Source organism: Mustela putorius, unplaced genomic scaffold, assembly GCF_011764305.1.
Source record: "Mustela putorius furo isolate JIRA1106 unplaced genomic scaffold, ASM1176430v1.1 tig00003834_pilon_pilon_pilon, whole genome shotgun sequence".
NCBI classification, from domain to species: domain Eukaryota; kingdom Metazoa; phylum Chordata; class Mammalia; order Carnivora; family Mustelidae; genus Mustela; species Mustela putorius.
In genome coordinates this window covers 24,240,113-24,255,210 of record NW_025421987.1, presented here as the reverse complement: position 1 = coordinate 24,255,210, position 15,098 = coordinate 24,240,113, and the positions used below count along the sequence as shown (strand labels likewise).

Sequence of the window (15,098 nt, the reverse complement as noted above, 5' to 3'; positions counted from 1 at the left end):
TTAATCTGTACTTCATATTCTAATCGAAAGTAGGAACTGCTTCTTTATATCACATTTAAGAACTGTCTTTCATACTCATCTATCATGTAGTTTTCCTGTAATGCCTTTGTTATTCTTCAAGATGAATTAGGTATGTCTAAGGAGAGTGAAATTCTTCCTTGAGATTTTTCCTCTTCAATGAAACAAATCAAAAGTTCTCTTAATGATATAGAGATCTGGTGCTGAAGTTAACCAGCATGGCATGGAAACTCAAGTGAGAACCTTTCTTTGTTTTGAAAGAAACTTCTTTCAGTGGGAAAGTGCAAAAATATAATATAATGAAAGTGATTTGGTATCACTAAGAGATACATAAAACTTTGTATTTTCCAGAATTTTTTGAAAGATGAACTTTATATTCATTTGGTAGTGCTTTGCTACCCTTAGTAAATGAAAATTTTTCTTCCTATTATTTTTGTTTCATTTTTAAAATTCAGTAATTTTGAATCAACATTGATTCAAAGGTAGACTTTAAAATCTATTCTAAAATCCTAAAAAAGCAAATGCCAACCAACCAATTTTTGTTTTGAATTCAAAGCAAAGAACCCAAGTTTTTTTTTTTTTTTTTTAAGTAGGCTCCATGCCTAACATGGAGCCCAACATGGGATTTGAACTCACAACCCTGAGATCACGACTTGAGCTGAGATCAAGAGTCGGACACTTGACCTACTGAGCCACCCAGGTGCCCCCCAAATTTTTCAATTAAGATGTAAACATCCTTTTTTTATACATTTATATAAATCCATCATGAACTTGAAATTCAAAGCTAATTATTAGAAGAAAGAGGATTAGTGTTATATTTTGATGACCTGTATCTTCGGATCTGTTGACCTTTTTATCCTGGAAGTGTCACATCCCATATAACATACAAGATTCATTTTTATCCTGTGAAATCTTTGAAATACCTGACTAATATTTTGTTTTTTAAGGAAACAATAAGAGGAAGTGGGCTTATTTATGCCTCTGCAACTTAAGATTTTTCCTTTCCTTTATTTCATCTAGTAATATGTTAGATTTAGGCATGAGTAATCATCTCTTTCTCTTGTTATATGTATCATGTTTGAAAGAATTTTATGCAACTATTGCAGGTTCATAATTATTATTATGTTTACTAACCCCAGTGAATTGACCTGGGCAAGAAATGCTTCCAGAGTTGTTTTGAAAAAAGGCTAATATTTCCTAACTGGAGGCAAATTTGAGGTAGTGAATCTGTGCACAAACTGAAAAGTTTGCCCCTGGACAAGAAAAATCTGACTCCTAAGGAGAGAATGTCTTAAGAGAATTCTCCAAGTATGCTCCTCTATTCTGGAGGAAGTGGGGGGTGTTCTATGAGAATTTGAGGTACAAAATAAATTTCTTCCCATAAAGATTGCAAACCCAGGTCACACTGGACAAGACTTTATTAATTTTTTTTAATGTATTTTTATTCTATGGAAAGAGCTGGCCCTTAGTGACTTGGCAATCACAGGAAACACAACAGGCTCCAATCTCTAAGTTTTAAGCTTAAGAGTTATTTTGAAGATAAGGACAGTATAGCCGAACTCACCTTTGCCATAAAAATCTTATGTGTGTAGGAGACACTTCACAGGTATTTGTTAAATTGAACTAAATAAAGTTTATACTGTCTTTACTGACCATTATAAAGGTTGAAAGTTGCTGAAGTGTTAATCATAAAAACCAAAAGTTAAGTGATTCAGTGGCCGGTGTCCAAATGAGAGACTAATATCAGTTTGACTCAGTGTATTCCTCTACCTTTTGGAGTCTTCATATAAAAAGCATGAAAATATTTTTGGATTGAACATGAAGTGATATGAGTCTTTTCTACTAAATGGAATCTTAAAGCTTGGAAAAGCTAAGCTGATGATATTAAAAGAAGTGATATATTTCCTTCTAGTCTCTGTTATATGTACATGTACACCAACTGTGAACTGATAGTGGTTTTTGATTCTTAAAATACAAATTTTTTAAAATTAATAATAAACTTCCTTACCTAAAGCTATAGAAAAGGATCTTCATTATCCATTTTGAAATTACTTTCCAAAGCACTTAATTCCCAGTTAATAAAAAGCCAGAGTTCATTCCTTCTCTGTGAGTGCCAATGCTCCCATTTATGTGGTGGGGCCCCAAATACTAATGTCTGAGTTCTGCATCATTCCTTTCTTCCCTCCATCTTCGGCCTCTTCTAAAGGAGAGTGGTAAGATTTTTTTTTTTTTTTTAGATTTTCTATGCTCTTTTGTCAGTAGGGATCAGGGTAGAATGACAGAAGCTGAGAAGGGAAACGAGATGGGATGGAGGAATAAAGAGAGAAAAACAGAGAGGGTGAGGAAGGAAGTTTTAGAAAATTTAATGAAGGAACAGAAAAAAATAAACCTAATGTTGGTGAAAATTTTGGAATAAGAGAGTTAACTGAATGATTTATAAAGTAGAAATTCAGTAGGGAAAAGATATAAAAAACTGATTTTTTTAAGCAGTATGGTTAAGGTTAATTCTTCACCACCTCTTCAGAAGAATTTTTGTAAAGACTTTGCTTTTCAAGAATTGAATTTGGATTTTTTTTCCCTTTGAGGACCAATATAGGTCTTAGAACTGTGGTTAGAAGGCTGTTTTATTCAGGTGATAGCTGGATATATTTTAAAGAGTAATGCAGAGTATTCAGGTATACAATTTTTTTTTATTATGGCATGCATAACTTTTTATCAACAGCTATAAGATAACTCAGTGCAAAAGTGCTGTAATTTTTTTATTCTTGTTAATCCAAGAGCTTTGCAATTTCTGATTGCTTTTTAAATGATTTACATACCTAATCTCTCTTCTTGATTGTGCATTGTTTTTACATATTTTTCCCAAATATGCCTTATACTATGGGATAATGAGTTGATTATAGACTGTAAAATGACCACTCAGGAAATAAAATGAAAATGGTTTCTTCAACTGTTTGATTTACAAAATCCAAAAAGCTCCTCAGTAGTATAGATTAGAAAATTTAAAATAAAGTAGGTACATGAATGTATATGCATACTGAAGTTATCAAAAATCATTACTGAAGGCTGTGATTTATGTAAGTTACTAATTTTCTTTCTAGAATTAAGGTCTACGCTTAAGCATTTTAAACAGTGTTAATTACTAAATATGTGCACTAGTAAGTCTCAAAATATTTCACATAAAATTTCCAAATAAATTTAGCAATTTAACTGTTAGTATTCCTGGATCTTATAATATCCTTGGGATCAGGGGTCTGTGAATGGTAGGCAATTAAGAAATAGATACCTTTGTATTTTTTAATGTTTCTGCTTAATCGTGCACAAATATTTCAACCACGTGTACACACAACATCTCTGACCATGAGGAGGTTCAAAATTACACGTAGGATTATCATGTTTACAGTTCTGAAAAATATAAATGTAATTATAAAGAAATTTTAAAGAGCATTTGGGGTAAGGGACGAAGGGGAAAGGGAGTTTTATAATACTGTAGAAAGGTATTAGGGAAGAAAAAAAGAAATATAAATTAATCAGATATAGAAAAAGATCTCTGTATTTTTGAAGAAAAAAATTCTTAACTGTGAACTTTAATCTTGCAAGTAGTGAATGCCCATCTCATAGAAGTTTAAATACTTTATAGAATTTATTTCAACAAAGTATACAGATGTTGCTGACAGAGTCCTATGGAAGACCATAATTATTCTATTCCTTATTTTTCTAAATACTTTTTTGTTGTATTATAAAAATAAATATATATGATTAATAAATTTAATCTGTTTTATATTTGTTCTTATTTAATATATATTTGAAGATAGGTAAATGTGGAAGTTTTATATTTCCTCTACATGTAACCAGATCTGTGTAAATGTATCAAGCAAACTGCTGATAGTGTATGAGTGATGCATGACCATGCACATGGTGGCTAGAAAATGTTGCTAGCTATTTCGGACACACTTACTTAAAAAGTGATGCATTTCTCACTTTTTTTTCTTTTTTAGTATACTTTAAGGAATACTTTAAAGACTCTTCCTTCTAGCTCTATACACTTTTTTTTTTTTAAATGAGAAAAAATTAAGCTGTGGTAGACAAAAGTCAGGAGATAAATCAGCAAAAGAATGTGTGTGGAAGGCTCTAGTCTTATGGGATAATCAACAAACCTAAAAGAATAAAAGAAAGTGCGTCTCCTTTAATAGCAAGACAGCTGCTATTACCAAAAAATGTGATTTAGGTGGGAACTGGAGAAGTGGGTTGGGCACCTTTACATCTTAAATCAAAGAAAAACCGATTTATTAAATAAGCATCTTTAGACAGCCTGCTATTTTTAAAATCGCTCTCTCTCAACACATCTTGCCTACTCTTCCAAACTCACCACAGGAGCCATTCTGTATTTTCACAGTCAACAGCTGATTTTACAATTGAACTTACTCATAAAGCAACACTGTTTTGATAAAATGACTCAGCTTAGTTCCCTGAAAAATACATTTGCCTTTTTTTTTGCAGCCTCTGAGACAATTATGACAACATACCCTAGCTGTGTTCACATTTTTATGTTATTGTGTTATGGGTCCAGGTTGACACACAATTTATATATGCTCATGTGTTAGGTCTTTTCATATCCTCTTTGGAACATGCAGTGGCATACTTGTCTCTTGAAAGGTTTGGAAAACAGCTCAGCATATTCATGTAACTTATACTTTAGGAACAAAATACAAAAGTTCTTAAACTTGCAAAATGCACCAATAGCAGACATTCAGCTAGATATGTTTATTTTGGGGGGCCACCATATAGCTATCATAAAATTGTGTTTAAACTAAATTAATTACTCTTTTTACATTAAGTCTAAGATGATAATCTTAGATTTTTTATTCAAAGCAATTCTACTGAAAATAACTAATTTTCTCAGTGCTTTGATAAAACTGCTTTTGCAAACTTGTGAAGGTGAACCAAGGGAATAGACATGGTTTTATTTCATGCTTCACTCTATGAAATCCTTTCAAAAACTGGTCTCACTCTTACCCTTTTTGGGGTGATCTTCATAAGGTTGGAGAGAATATTTGGAGAGAAATATACTATAATTAGCAAAACGTAGAAGGGAAAAGCCTCTAAACTACCACTTACTACTAAATATGTAGGACACTATAAAGTCAATTAAAAAAAATAAACAAACCCAGCCTTAGAAGATTGAAAAGCACAGTATGTTTCTCCCTCTCCCTCCCTGATAACCTCCTCCTAAGTGCAGTTACACCTGACCAGAATTCACCAAATGACATCACTGGTTATTTCTGCAAATAATTCTAACAACATCAGGCAACAATAGTTAAATAAATATAATACAAATAAATACACATACAAATAAAACAAATAACAATATGATCCATAGAGTTGAATATAATTATCTAAAATATTCATGTCAGTTTGGAAGCTACTTGATCACAAAACATGAAAGAAATGTCAACTATTTCTTTTTCATCTACCATCAAACTCTAAATACATCATTAAGGAAGCCACACCTGGGCAAATTCCTTTGGGTTAAGTTCGTGAACACTTTCCAAATACTGTTGTACAAAGTTACACATCCATGCTGAGTAATTTACCATTGTGTAGTGATAATCTGAGGTGGGCCAGGGTTTTATTTGCAGATTATTCAGAGAGGAGCTATGAGGCATAATTTTAACATCCAGGTTGGAAGCATAAACAAAAGGTGCGTGCCCGTAGTCTGAACAGGAGACTGCAGTTTATGAAGTGATGTTTGGAGAATCAGAAGAGAGAGTAGTAGAGAGGGTATCTTTCATTTTAGAAATGCTGAGGCACAAAACACAAGTGCTTGTAGTACTTTCATACATGAAATCCTTTCTCCTGTATATGCATCATTTGTAAACGTAAGGTCTGTATACTGCTGACTATCCGTCTCTGGTGTCCAATGAGTAGGACTCCAATTCTTCTAATATCACTGTGAGAGAGAAAAAGATGTAGAGATGGGGGTGGGAGTGGAGGAGAGAGAATATGAATATTTAGATCTGGTAAGTACAAGGAGATAGGAAATGAAGATTTACATATGGTAAGTGTGTCCCATGTCAGATTTGCTTATGAATTTAACAAAAATTGTATAGCTGGTAAAATGAGAGTTTAAGCAGAGATACAGGTGAACAGTTACATTTTTCTTCTCCCTGGTGCCAGATAATGTATCAAGTCTACCTCAAATTTAAGGATACAAAGGAAAATTTCACATTCAGGTACCAACGTAATGTTCAGACATTCCATAGACCTAAAGGGAATACAATTTTTAAAAGATTTATGTATTTATTTTAGAGAGACAGAGAGGGAGAGAGGAGGGGCAGAGGGAGAGGAAGAGAATGTCAGGCAGACACCCTGCTGAGTGCGGAGCCCACCTAGGGGCTCAATCTTATGACCCTGAGATCATGATGTGAGCCGAAATCAAGAGCTGGATATTTAACCAACTGAGCACCCAGGTGCCCCAGTTAACACTGTTGAAAATTTTTATCATTATCTAAATTCTACAATTTAACTGTTGAAAATTTTTATCATTATCTAAATTCTACAATTTAGATAACTATATCTAAAGTGTTAGCAAAATAATATATAGGGTAGAAGATACAATGTAGACTGTATCTGAGCCCTATGGTCATTAAATAATCTGAAAAAAATATTCTTGTATTAAGTTGAACTATATAAAGTTGCCATTACTATTTCAAACTAATGGCAATCTCATATGATTCAACCAACTAGTTTTAGTATCTACCTTTTAAGCACATGTTTTACTGCACCCAGCCAAGGAATAAGAACTTTTTATAGCACCCAGGCAAGGAATAATTTTTGAGACAATGGAAAAATGTCCAACTTGTATAATATAGATAAGGAGCTCTGAAATTACATGATGATAATGTACTACTGCAATTACTCCATTTGATGAAGGTAATAGGAATTGATTATGCAAAATTAGTATATGTGAGTCATAAGTAATTTGCTTAGGTAAACTGTGCTGATGTAGTCTAGGATGTGAATGAGAGTAATATACATTTCAGAAAGCATTTACAAATTTTTAAAATAGCTATTCGAATTAAACATATTCTTCCAAAGGAAAATAGTTAAAAGTGTAATGTCCAATTACCACTAGAATGATAATCAGAAATGGTGAGGAAAGACGTGGAAATGCCATACTAGCATTAGGAAATGTAGTTGAATCATGGTGTTTTGATCCGGTATTTGAATTTGTAACAACTTGAGTGGACTGCTAAGCATAATAATAAACCTAGGACCACTTACTCAATGCTCATTCTTGAAATTAGGTCAAAAGTCGTAAACCCTGCTGCCATGAAGTTATTTTTATATTGCCCCATCTTTATAGAATCCAGCCATTCACCAACTGTGACAAACAAAGGATATTCCGGAACTTCACCAGGGGATTCTGGCATTCTACAAGAAAAGAAACAAACAAACAAACAAAACCCATGGTGACCATTTAAAAGTCAGAGACAGCAAAAAATATCCAAGTCCCTTTTTTTCCTTTTACAATATCCTTGCCTCTAATGTTTTCATACTCCATTAAAAAATAATCTCTAATTTTCCATTATATTCAAATCAGCCACTTTTATCTGGTCAGTTTCACTTATCACTTTGTCTGTTTCTGCTTTTTTGCTACTAACTGGGTTTTATACTAGATATAGCTTGAGAAAACCCACATCTTGTGAACTGCTATTTACTTTTTCCTCTTGCATAAAATTGTGTTTTCAAACCTGAGGAATAGCCCAGTCCTCATCCCCAAAGGACAGTTAGTAGCCATAGGCTGTTTACTCTTATACTTTCTAACCTGTCACCAAATCCTTGCCCTTTTGCCTTTTTTACATTTGATATGACAGTCCTTTCTCCTTTTCACAGTGAATTCATTGATCAAGCCTCCATTTATTTATTCTCAAACATTCAACAAGAATTTATTATTTATTAAAAAATAATCTCTGCTGTTACAGAGCTCAGTGGCATGAATAAGATTTACATACATTCAAGCCTAGAGTAAAACAGCCCAAAGCACAGATATAATATGGCATAAAACAAAGCAAAATCAATGCAAGTTTGGGTTAACAAGAAAAGGGAATCCAGCATTAATGGATCTTAATGTAAGTGAAACAGACATCTGTATTTTTGTTTCTAATATTTAATGAAAGGGCATTGCAGTTGGGGATATTTTTGTAGTTTTATTTTCTTTTTTTCTTTTTTGAGAGGCTGGGAGGTGGGGAAGGGGCAGAAGGGGAGAGAGAATCCTAAGCAGGCTCCACACCCAGCACAGAGCATGACGTGGGGCTCAATCTCACAACCCTGAGATCATGACCTAAGCCAAAAATCAAGAGGCGGACACTTAACAAACTGAGCTACAAACAGGAGTCCCATATTTTTGTACTTTTAATATAAAAATAATATAAAGGTATTATTTTGGAAAGGCTAGCAGATGTGTGTGTATTCATACATAAATATATACATTATATATGTATATATATACATATATATACAGAATAGTTTTATATATAAGCTAAAGATAGAATAAGCATGGAAGTAACCTTAGAAACTATAGTAAAATTAACTAAGAATTATATATTTAACTGATTCTGGCAATAAACTATATTATTCTGCTTTTACCTGGCACTAAAAAGTGCTTTTATAAGCATTTTATTAGTCTTCTAGGGTAATATATACATCATTAAAAGTTATTAGGTCTAGAGTTTATATTAAATAGTAGGGCAGTAACCTTTTTTGTGATGGTATTTGAGTCAAATCAGTATTTTATAAGTAATGAAAATATTCCCATTAAAAGTTAGAAGGTTAATCCAAATTTCATTTACTTTGCTTTTAATTTTTTATAAAATTAAAGAAGGAAAGAATCCATGGGGACTTAACTAGATCCATAATTTTAACATTCGTATTTGGAATATTTGATTATAATCATATTTACCATTCATATTTGAACTATTTCACTTTAACTAGAAACCGATAGTGTATGAACACTAGTATATGAATGACAGTATATGAACCACATGAAATAAGAAGAACTCCATTGTGAGACAGAATGGAGTATGCATGTTGTATAACTCTGGTATTGTTTTGTTAAAAATATATGAGAATGGGAGTTAGGCTATAAGGTTAGTGCACAAGGTAAAACATAAAAACCTCTAATAATCAAAATTACCCATAAAAATCCTTTAAATTACCCTTAAATCATCAGGCCCTGTACATTGTACAACTCTTGAAGACTCTGAAAGAGGTCACATGGAATTTTTTAGGACAAAGTCCCCACTAAAGGCCTCGAGTTCATTCTTTGGTTTTCCTTTGATTGTTATGTTGACTTCCCTTTTCCCAGACTGGGGTCTAGTTGAAGATGGGGATGAAGATGAAGAGAGAAAATGAGGAAAAAATAGGGGTTTTGCTTTTAATATATAATTCAAATGTGCATAAATTAAATGCATGTATCTTGTGACTACATAGTGGTTCATATTGAGTCCGGTAATTCTTAAGAGTGATTTGTATTTTTTTTTACTAGTAATCATTTCTGTTACTATATTTCCAATTTGGGAGGCTGATAAAAGCTACATGCTTTTTTCTTATACAATAAATTGCAATGCTATTTTGATTGTGGGCTGATTCATCCAAATTAATATTGGAGGGATTCATGATTTGACCCTAATGAAGATTAGTTATGTCCAAAGATTGAAAACCTATCATAAATACTTTATTATTGCCATATTTGTTGCTTCCTAGAGATGTTAATATCAATAAGTATTATAAAATAAGCAAAATTCATATAAAATAAAAACTAATAAAGGTATCCACTGCAAACAGAGTTAAATAGGATTTTTAAGAGCATTTCTCCAAGTCTTCACTGTTCTAATGTACAATGTGAACATACAAGAAAATTAGCAATGGCATCTACATTATTTTCCTAAATTATCTGACTAGTTTCTATAAAACGTAGTTTAAGAAATGCTGCTATAATTTACTAAGTTTAAATATCAAAATGATCAGGGTACCCTTTTGCTTACTAACATAAAGCCACACATGCTAGGAAACTGAATGTCCTATTTTAAAACAAGGTGGCTCCCATATCTTTTAATTACTTGTCAAAGAAGTTTGTTGACTGAACAAAATTAAAAGAATGTATTTAAGTGACTTTCCCTTCATAGTCCCATGCCAGACTTGATGCACAGACAGTGTCAGGTGACTTCTACTTCTCTCTCCTGAGATAACTCTGGAATAACTCTCGAGCGTTCACAATTTATAATCCGTGAGTGGAAATGTAATTTGCTAATTTTATGTCCTTAGTATAGAAAGGACATGGAAGGACATTCTGTATACCAAATGCCTTAAGTGGCCTATTTCTCTGTTGAAAAGCATGCACTATTTGCTCCCAGAATGTTTCAATACCATAATTCCCTTTCTCTCCACACATCTTTAGTAACCTAGTTACTCTTTGGCCTTTCTACCACTGCACTGGCAGGTGATTTAGTAAGGTCAGGATCCCCTCATTGTTCATAGCCACTGTGCAATAACTCTTCTTTCACCTTATCTTATAAAGAAGTTGAAAAATGCTGCTATTTTCCGGCTTTGAGGGCTGGGTACCATCACCCTCACATGAATTCTCTGGAATATTACCTAATAAACAATAAACGCCCTTTCTTATCAACCATGTACAATGATAAATTCAGTCTGCCATTTGCTGAGCACATAGAAATTTCTGCTCTTTGGTGATTAGTGGGAGCTGCCCACCTGAGAAATATCTTTACAGCAAAATCTGCAGCTCATGTTGAAAAAAAGTACATATTGTAGAACAGAAGGTCAGGGGTCTCTCACTTCCCTCAGAAAAATGAGGAAGGGGTAAAGTTAGGAAATTATAAATGTATAAATGATGGTCAATTTAGATTAGAGAGAGGGCTGGAACATAGGTAGAATAGGTAATGACACAGTTTAAGGTTCAATAAATATATACTTGTAATACATCTAAGTATGTAAAAATGAGTAGCACTGATAGAGCCAATAATTTTTTACTCTAATGAGCCCTTTGAGTTCATAATAGTACTATTCTTTTTAAGATTTATTTATTTATTTTAGAGAGAGAGGATGCCTGCAGGGGGTGTGGGGCAGAGAGAGAGAGAGAGAGAGAGAAAATCTCCAGCAAACTCTCCACTGAGTGCGGAGCCCCATGTGGGGCTTGATCCCAGGACCCTGAGATCATGACCTGAGTTGAAACCAAGAGTCAGATGCTTCACTGACAGAGCCACCTGGGTGACCCAGTACTAGTCTTTTAATTTAGAAAGTTCTTACATAGATAATCAATAGATATGGAAACTGCCAGTAAATAGCAAGAAGGTTTTTATTTCCAAAAGTTTTCCATGTTTTATATTTATCATGCAAATATAATAATAATAGATTTATTAAAAATGATTCAAGAAAAGTTATACTTTGAGAAATACTATTGCAAAGTAAGATCTTGTTTTAATATGAAACCATCACATGCTTAAAGGCTTTTCTCTCTTTATGACTCCAAGATAACTTTTTCCCCCTAGCTGTTATACATGGTTAGCGGAACTGCACAGATTAGGTCCATTCTATTTTACATTGCCTTTATTTCAGTTACTTATTAATAATTTGAATGTTTCAGTAGTATTCATAAATATTAATCAAATGAGTATATAATGATCTACATTTTGATACTTAATGATTTAATTCCCTGAAGTTAGGCTCCTACGGGGCTAGCAATATTCTTTTATTACAGATGACTACTCAATCTTATAGTATGTATCTTTTTGTTTCAGTTAAATTACTTCTTTGGGAAAAATCTATAAGACAGAAGAATTTTTTAAAAAGGTTAAGTTAAAATTCCCTGATGGCAGGGACCAGATTTCACATATATTTCTATTTTCTGTAGGCCTTAGCACAATGCTGAAAGTTTTATAGGAATTTTAAATAAGTGGTGATTTAGACTTGAGTATTCTGTATAGAAAAGTTTAGTCCATGACATAATGGCTGATTCATGATGAATGATCTATTTTGACTTAGTTCCCTTAAATTGAATAGTAAGTACATATTGATGGTGCTTGCTTATCCCTGCCTTTGTGGGTTTCAGAGTGGAGAGAGAGGCAGCTATAGGTGGAGTGAGGTAGCCCAGGGTGAAGTGATCTAGAACAATAGCAACAGTGTTCAACTTATTCAATATCACCACTTTCACGTGCATTTCTGATCTCATAACTCAGGGATTACACTTCACACTATTTAGTTAATCCATACATAATATACAAATTATCTACCTAAACTTTGAAGGAAGAATTTGTTTTATCAGATGAAAAAGAAAACCTTGTCCTCTCTATAGTCAGGTGGGATAGCAAACTTGAACATAATCTTGAACATGGCTGAACATTGTAGGAGGATGTTGAGGGGATATACTGACTAAGTGTTTGTTACTTATTCCCATGAACGAGGGCATATACTCTAACTCCTTGGATTTGCTTAGTAGAACATAAAATAACAGGCTGTGCTCCACTGCAAATTCTTTTTGGGATTTTAATATACCCCATCCAGGAAGTCTGATTAGTTCAGAGAAAATCTATGTGGAAATATAAAAAAAAGTACTTTTCTTATAATCATATTTCTAAAACAGTGCCATAATGGGAAGAACCTTGCCATTTTGCATGATTGTACACTGTGTGGTGGACATAACAAGGACTTTGCAGTTGGTGGACCTTGTTAAAATGTCTGATCCACTAATTACTTTCTTTACTCTTTGAGTTTCTCTTTCTTAATCTGAAGGATGGGGATAGTAATAGGGTGGATTAAATGATTTTATAGATAAAAGTACCTAGGTACAATGACTGAAACACAGTAGGCTTTCAACAAATGGCAATAAAAGTTATTATTGATGATATATATTGGAATTTTTATCAGTATTAATGTTGGTATTAACATCAGTATTATCATTAGCTTGTGCCAAGAGCTCATGTGAATTAAGTTTAGATTATCTAACAGGTAGAAGTTTCTTATTTCCTGATTAATATTTAATATTCTGTCTTCCTTCCACAGAGTTTTGATAATCAATCAATTACAACACCGATTTTGGCTAGCCATTCATTTCTCTCTCATGGGAAATACCATTAAAACTTCTAGTTATAGAAATTAGAACAAGTCGTCTATGACCTGGTAGAAACAACCAGGCAAGTGCTGATTATGTGTAGCCTAGACAGCAATGAACAAGATCTTCTTGAAATCAATGGAAAAATTCATATCCAATTGTTGAAAGTTCCTGTCCTCAGAAGACAGCATTAGAGGTGCTTTATGAATTGGATGGAGGAGGTAGTACCATTTAGTCTTAAAACATTTACTTGTGGTTTTCTAAAGCAGAGGTTCTTAATTATGATACTGGTTTGAACTTTTCCCTATCCTCATGATTCACACATTACTGATACCCAAGTAGTTGGAAGTTCAACAGAGATTTATGTGTACTAAGGAAAGTGGTGGTTCCAGTTCCTAAAAGCTGAAGTTTTAAGATCCTTAACTGTGGCCCCATGGGTAAAGAAACTATTCTTAAGTGTCTTGGCCTGGGCAGAGCATGATTTCTGAAGCAGGTGATTGCCATGGACTGTCCTTCTGGTCAACTGCTGCCCATCCCTGGATGCCCCTTTTTAAGCTGATCTCACCAAAGAGCCCATAATCTGTAAAAAAGTTTTTGTCAGTGCTGGGGATCTATGGCAGAGACTAGAGAAAAGTATTATTTTCCATTACATGGTCACATTGGTCAAAAAGGCACTGCCAGCTGACTTCAATGTAGTGCTTTGGTGTGTGAAGGAATCAGGGGTGAGAGTTGAAGAGGTTGGAGAATAAATGTGTAGAATAACGTGGGTGGGGTGTGGAAGGTCGGGCCGGGCGAAGGAACACTCATATAGTCATTAATCTATTACACTATTAAACCACTGGACCTCAGATGTGACCCTGGGAACCATGGGGATATGTTTGACTTGGGATTGAGAGTAGCTATAGCATTTATCATGAGGGCCAAAGGAAAGGGAGTGAGTGGTGTTTCAAAGGTCATGGCCAGGCCCTGCTCCTGATGTCATTCTCCACATAGACTTGGCTTCAAAGTTGGCCTTTTCGCCCAGGGGCTGTACACCATGTGATAGTTACAAATACTTTAAAAAGGAGGTTATAAGGTAACATTGTTGAATGAATAAAAGTGAAGGTAGTTCGAAATTCACTTTTATGAAAGGGTGATTACCTATATTAACAAGGTACTTCTGCAAATTATTTTTTAAATCAATTAGATTTAAAATGATACTTATAATATTGCTATGTTCCCTTATACATCCATATACTTTCTTGAGTAAGAGAGAAGAACTGAACAGAGCTCTGAATATTCCCACGGGAGTGTGCCAGGCCCAAGAACATCAGCATTATTCAGAACAGCTGCTCCAATGAAAGCTTTCCCTGACCAACAGTTTTTTTTTTTTTTTTAATCTATTGGGTGTTCTGTCTTTTGAGAAGAGAAATTACAGATACAAGATTTATAAAATTTCTAATATGCTAGTATAAAATTATTGAGCTGCGGGTTTCACAGCTTTCCTCATTTCCCCTTTGTTGCCTTAATTTTTTCCCTTCTTACTATTCTGTCAAGAGAAAGGATAAAAGCTTCTCAGGTGAATTGTTGAGAAAAAAGCAATTAGAGTGGAATAAAAGCCATGGGGACCTAGTGGATGAGAGAGTTATGTCAGTACAGAAGCGTGAGGGAATCCCAGGAGGCTGGGGAGACTCCAGAGTCTAATAAGAGTATAGGTGAGTTTAATCAGAGTTGCTGTGGATTACACCCTTAAACTCCTTTACCTGCTTGAGAGATAAATGGGCGGAGAGATTGAAATTCTACTCCCTGTCATGTTCCTTTAATCCAGCGCACTGAGACAGATGACTGGGCTTTGGGAGTTGGGGGATGGACAGTGCCACAGTTTTATAAGCACAAAACAAACCACAAATCCTTTAGCTAAATTGTTATCCTTCATACCATGTCTCTTCCCTTTATTTTTTTTTTAAATTTTATT

General features: G+C 33.9%; 1 protein-coding gene across 4 annotated transcripts in view; it reads right to left on the bottom strand.

Moving 5' to 3' along the window:
• Positions 1-659: 659 nt before the first annotated feature.
• EPHA6 (EPH receptor A6) overlaps positions 660-15,098 on the bottom strand; it is an 887,146-nt gene continuing 872,707 nt past the window's right edge. For all 4 annotated transcript variants that reach the window (XM_004773009.2, XM_004773010.2, XM_045088243.1 and 1 more), the window contains 2 exons: positions 7,303-7,452; positions 660-5,968 (listed from right to left, as the gene is read on the bottom strand). In XM_004773009.2, coding sequence (XP_004773066.1) covers positions 5,854-5,968; positions 7,303-7,452 — 265 coding nt within the window. In that variant the 3' untranslated portion in view covers positions 660-5,853. The remainder of the gene's footprint in view (positions 5,969-7,302; positions 7,453-15,098) is intronic.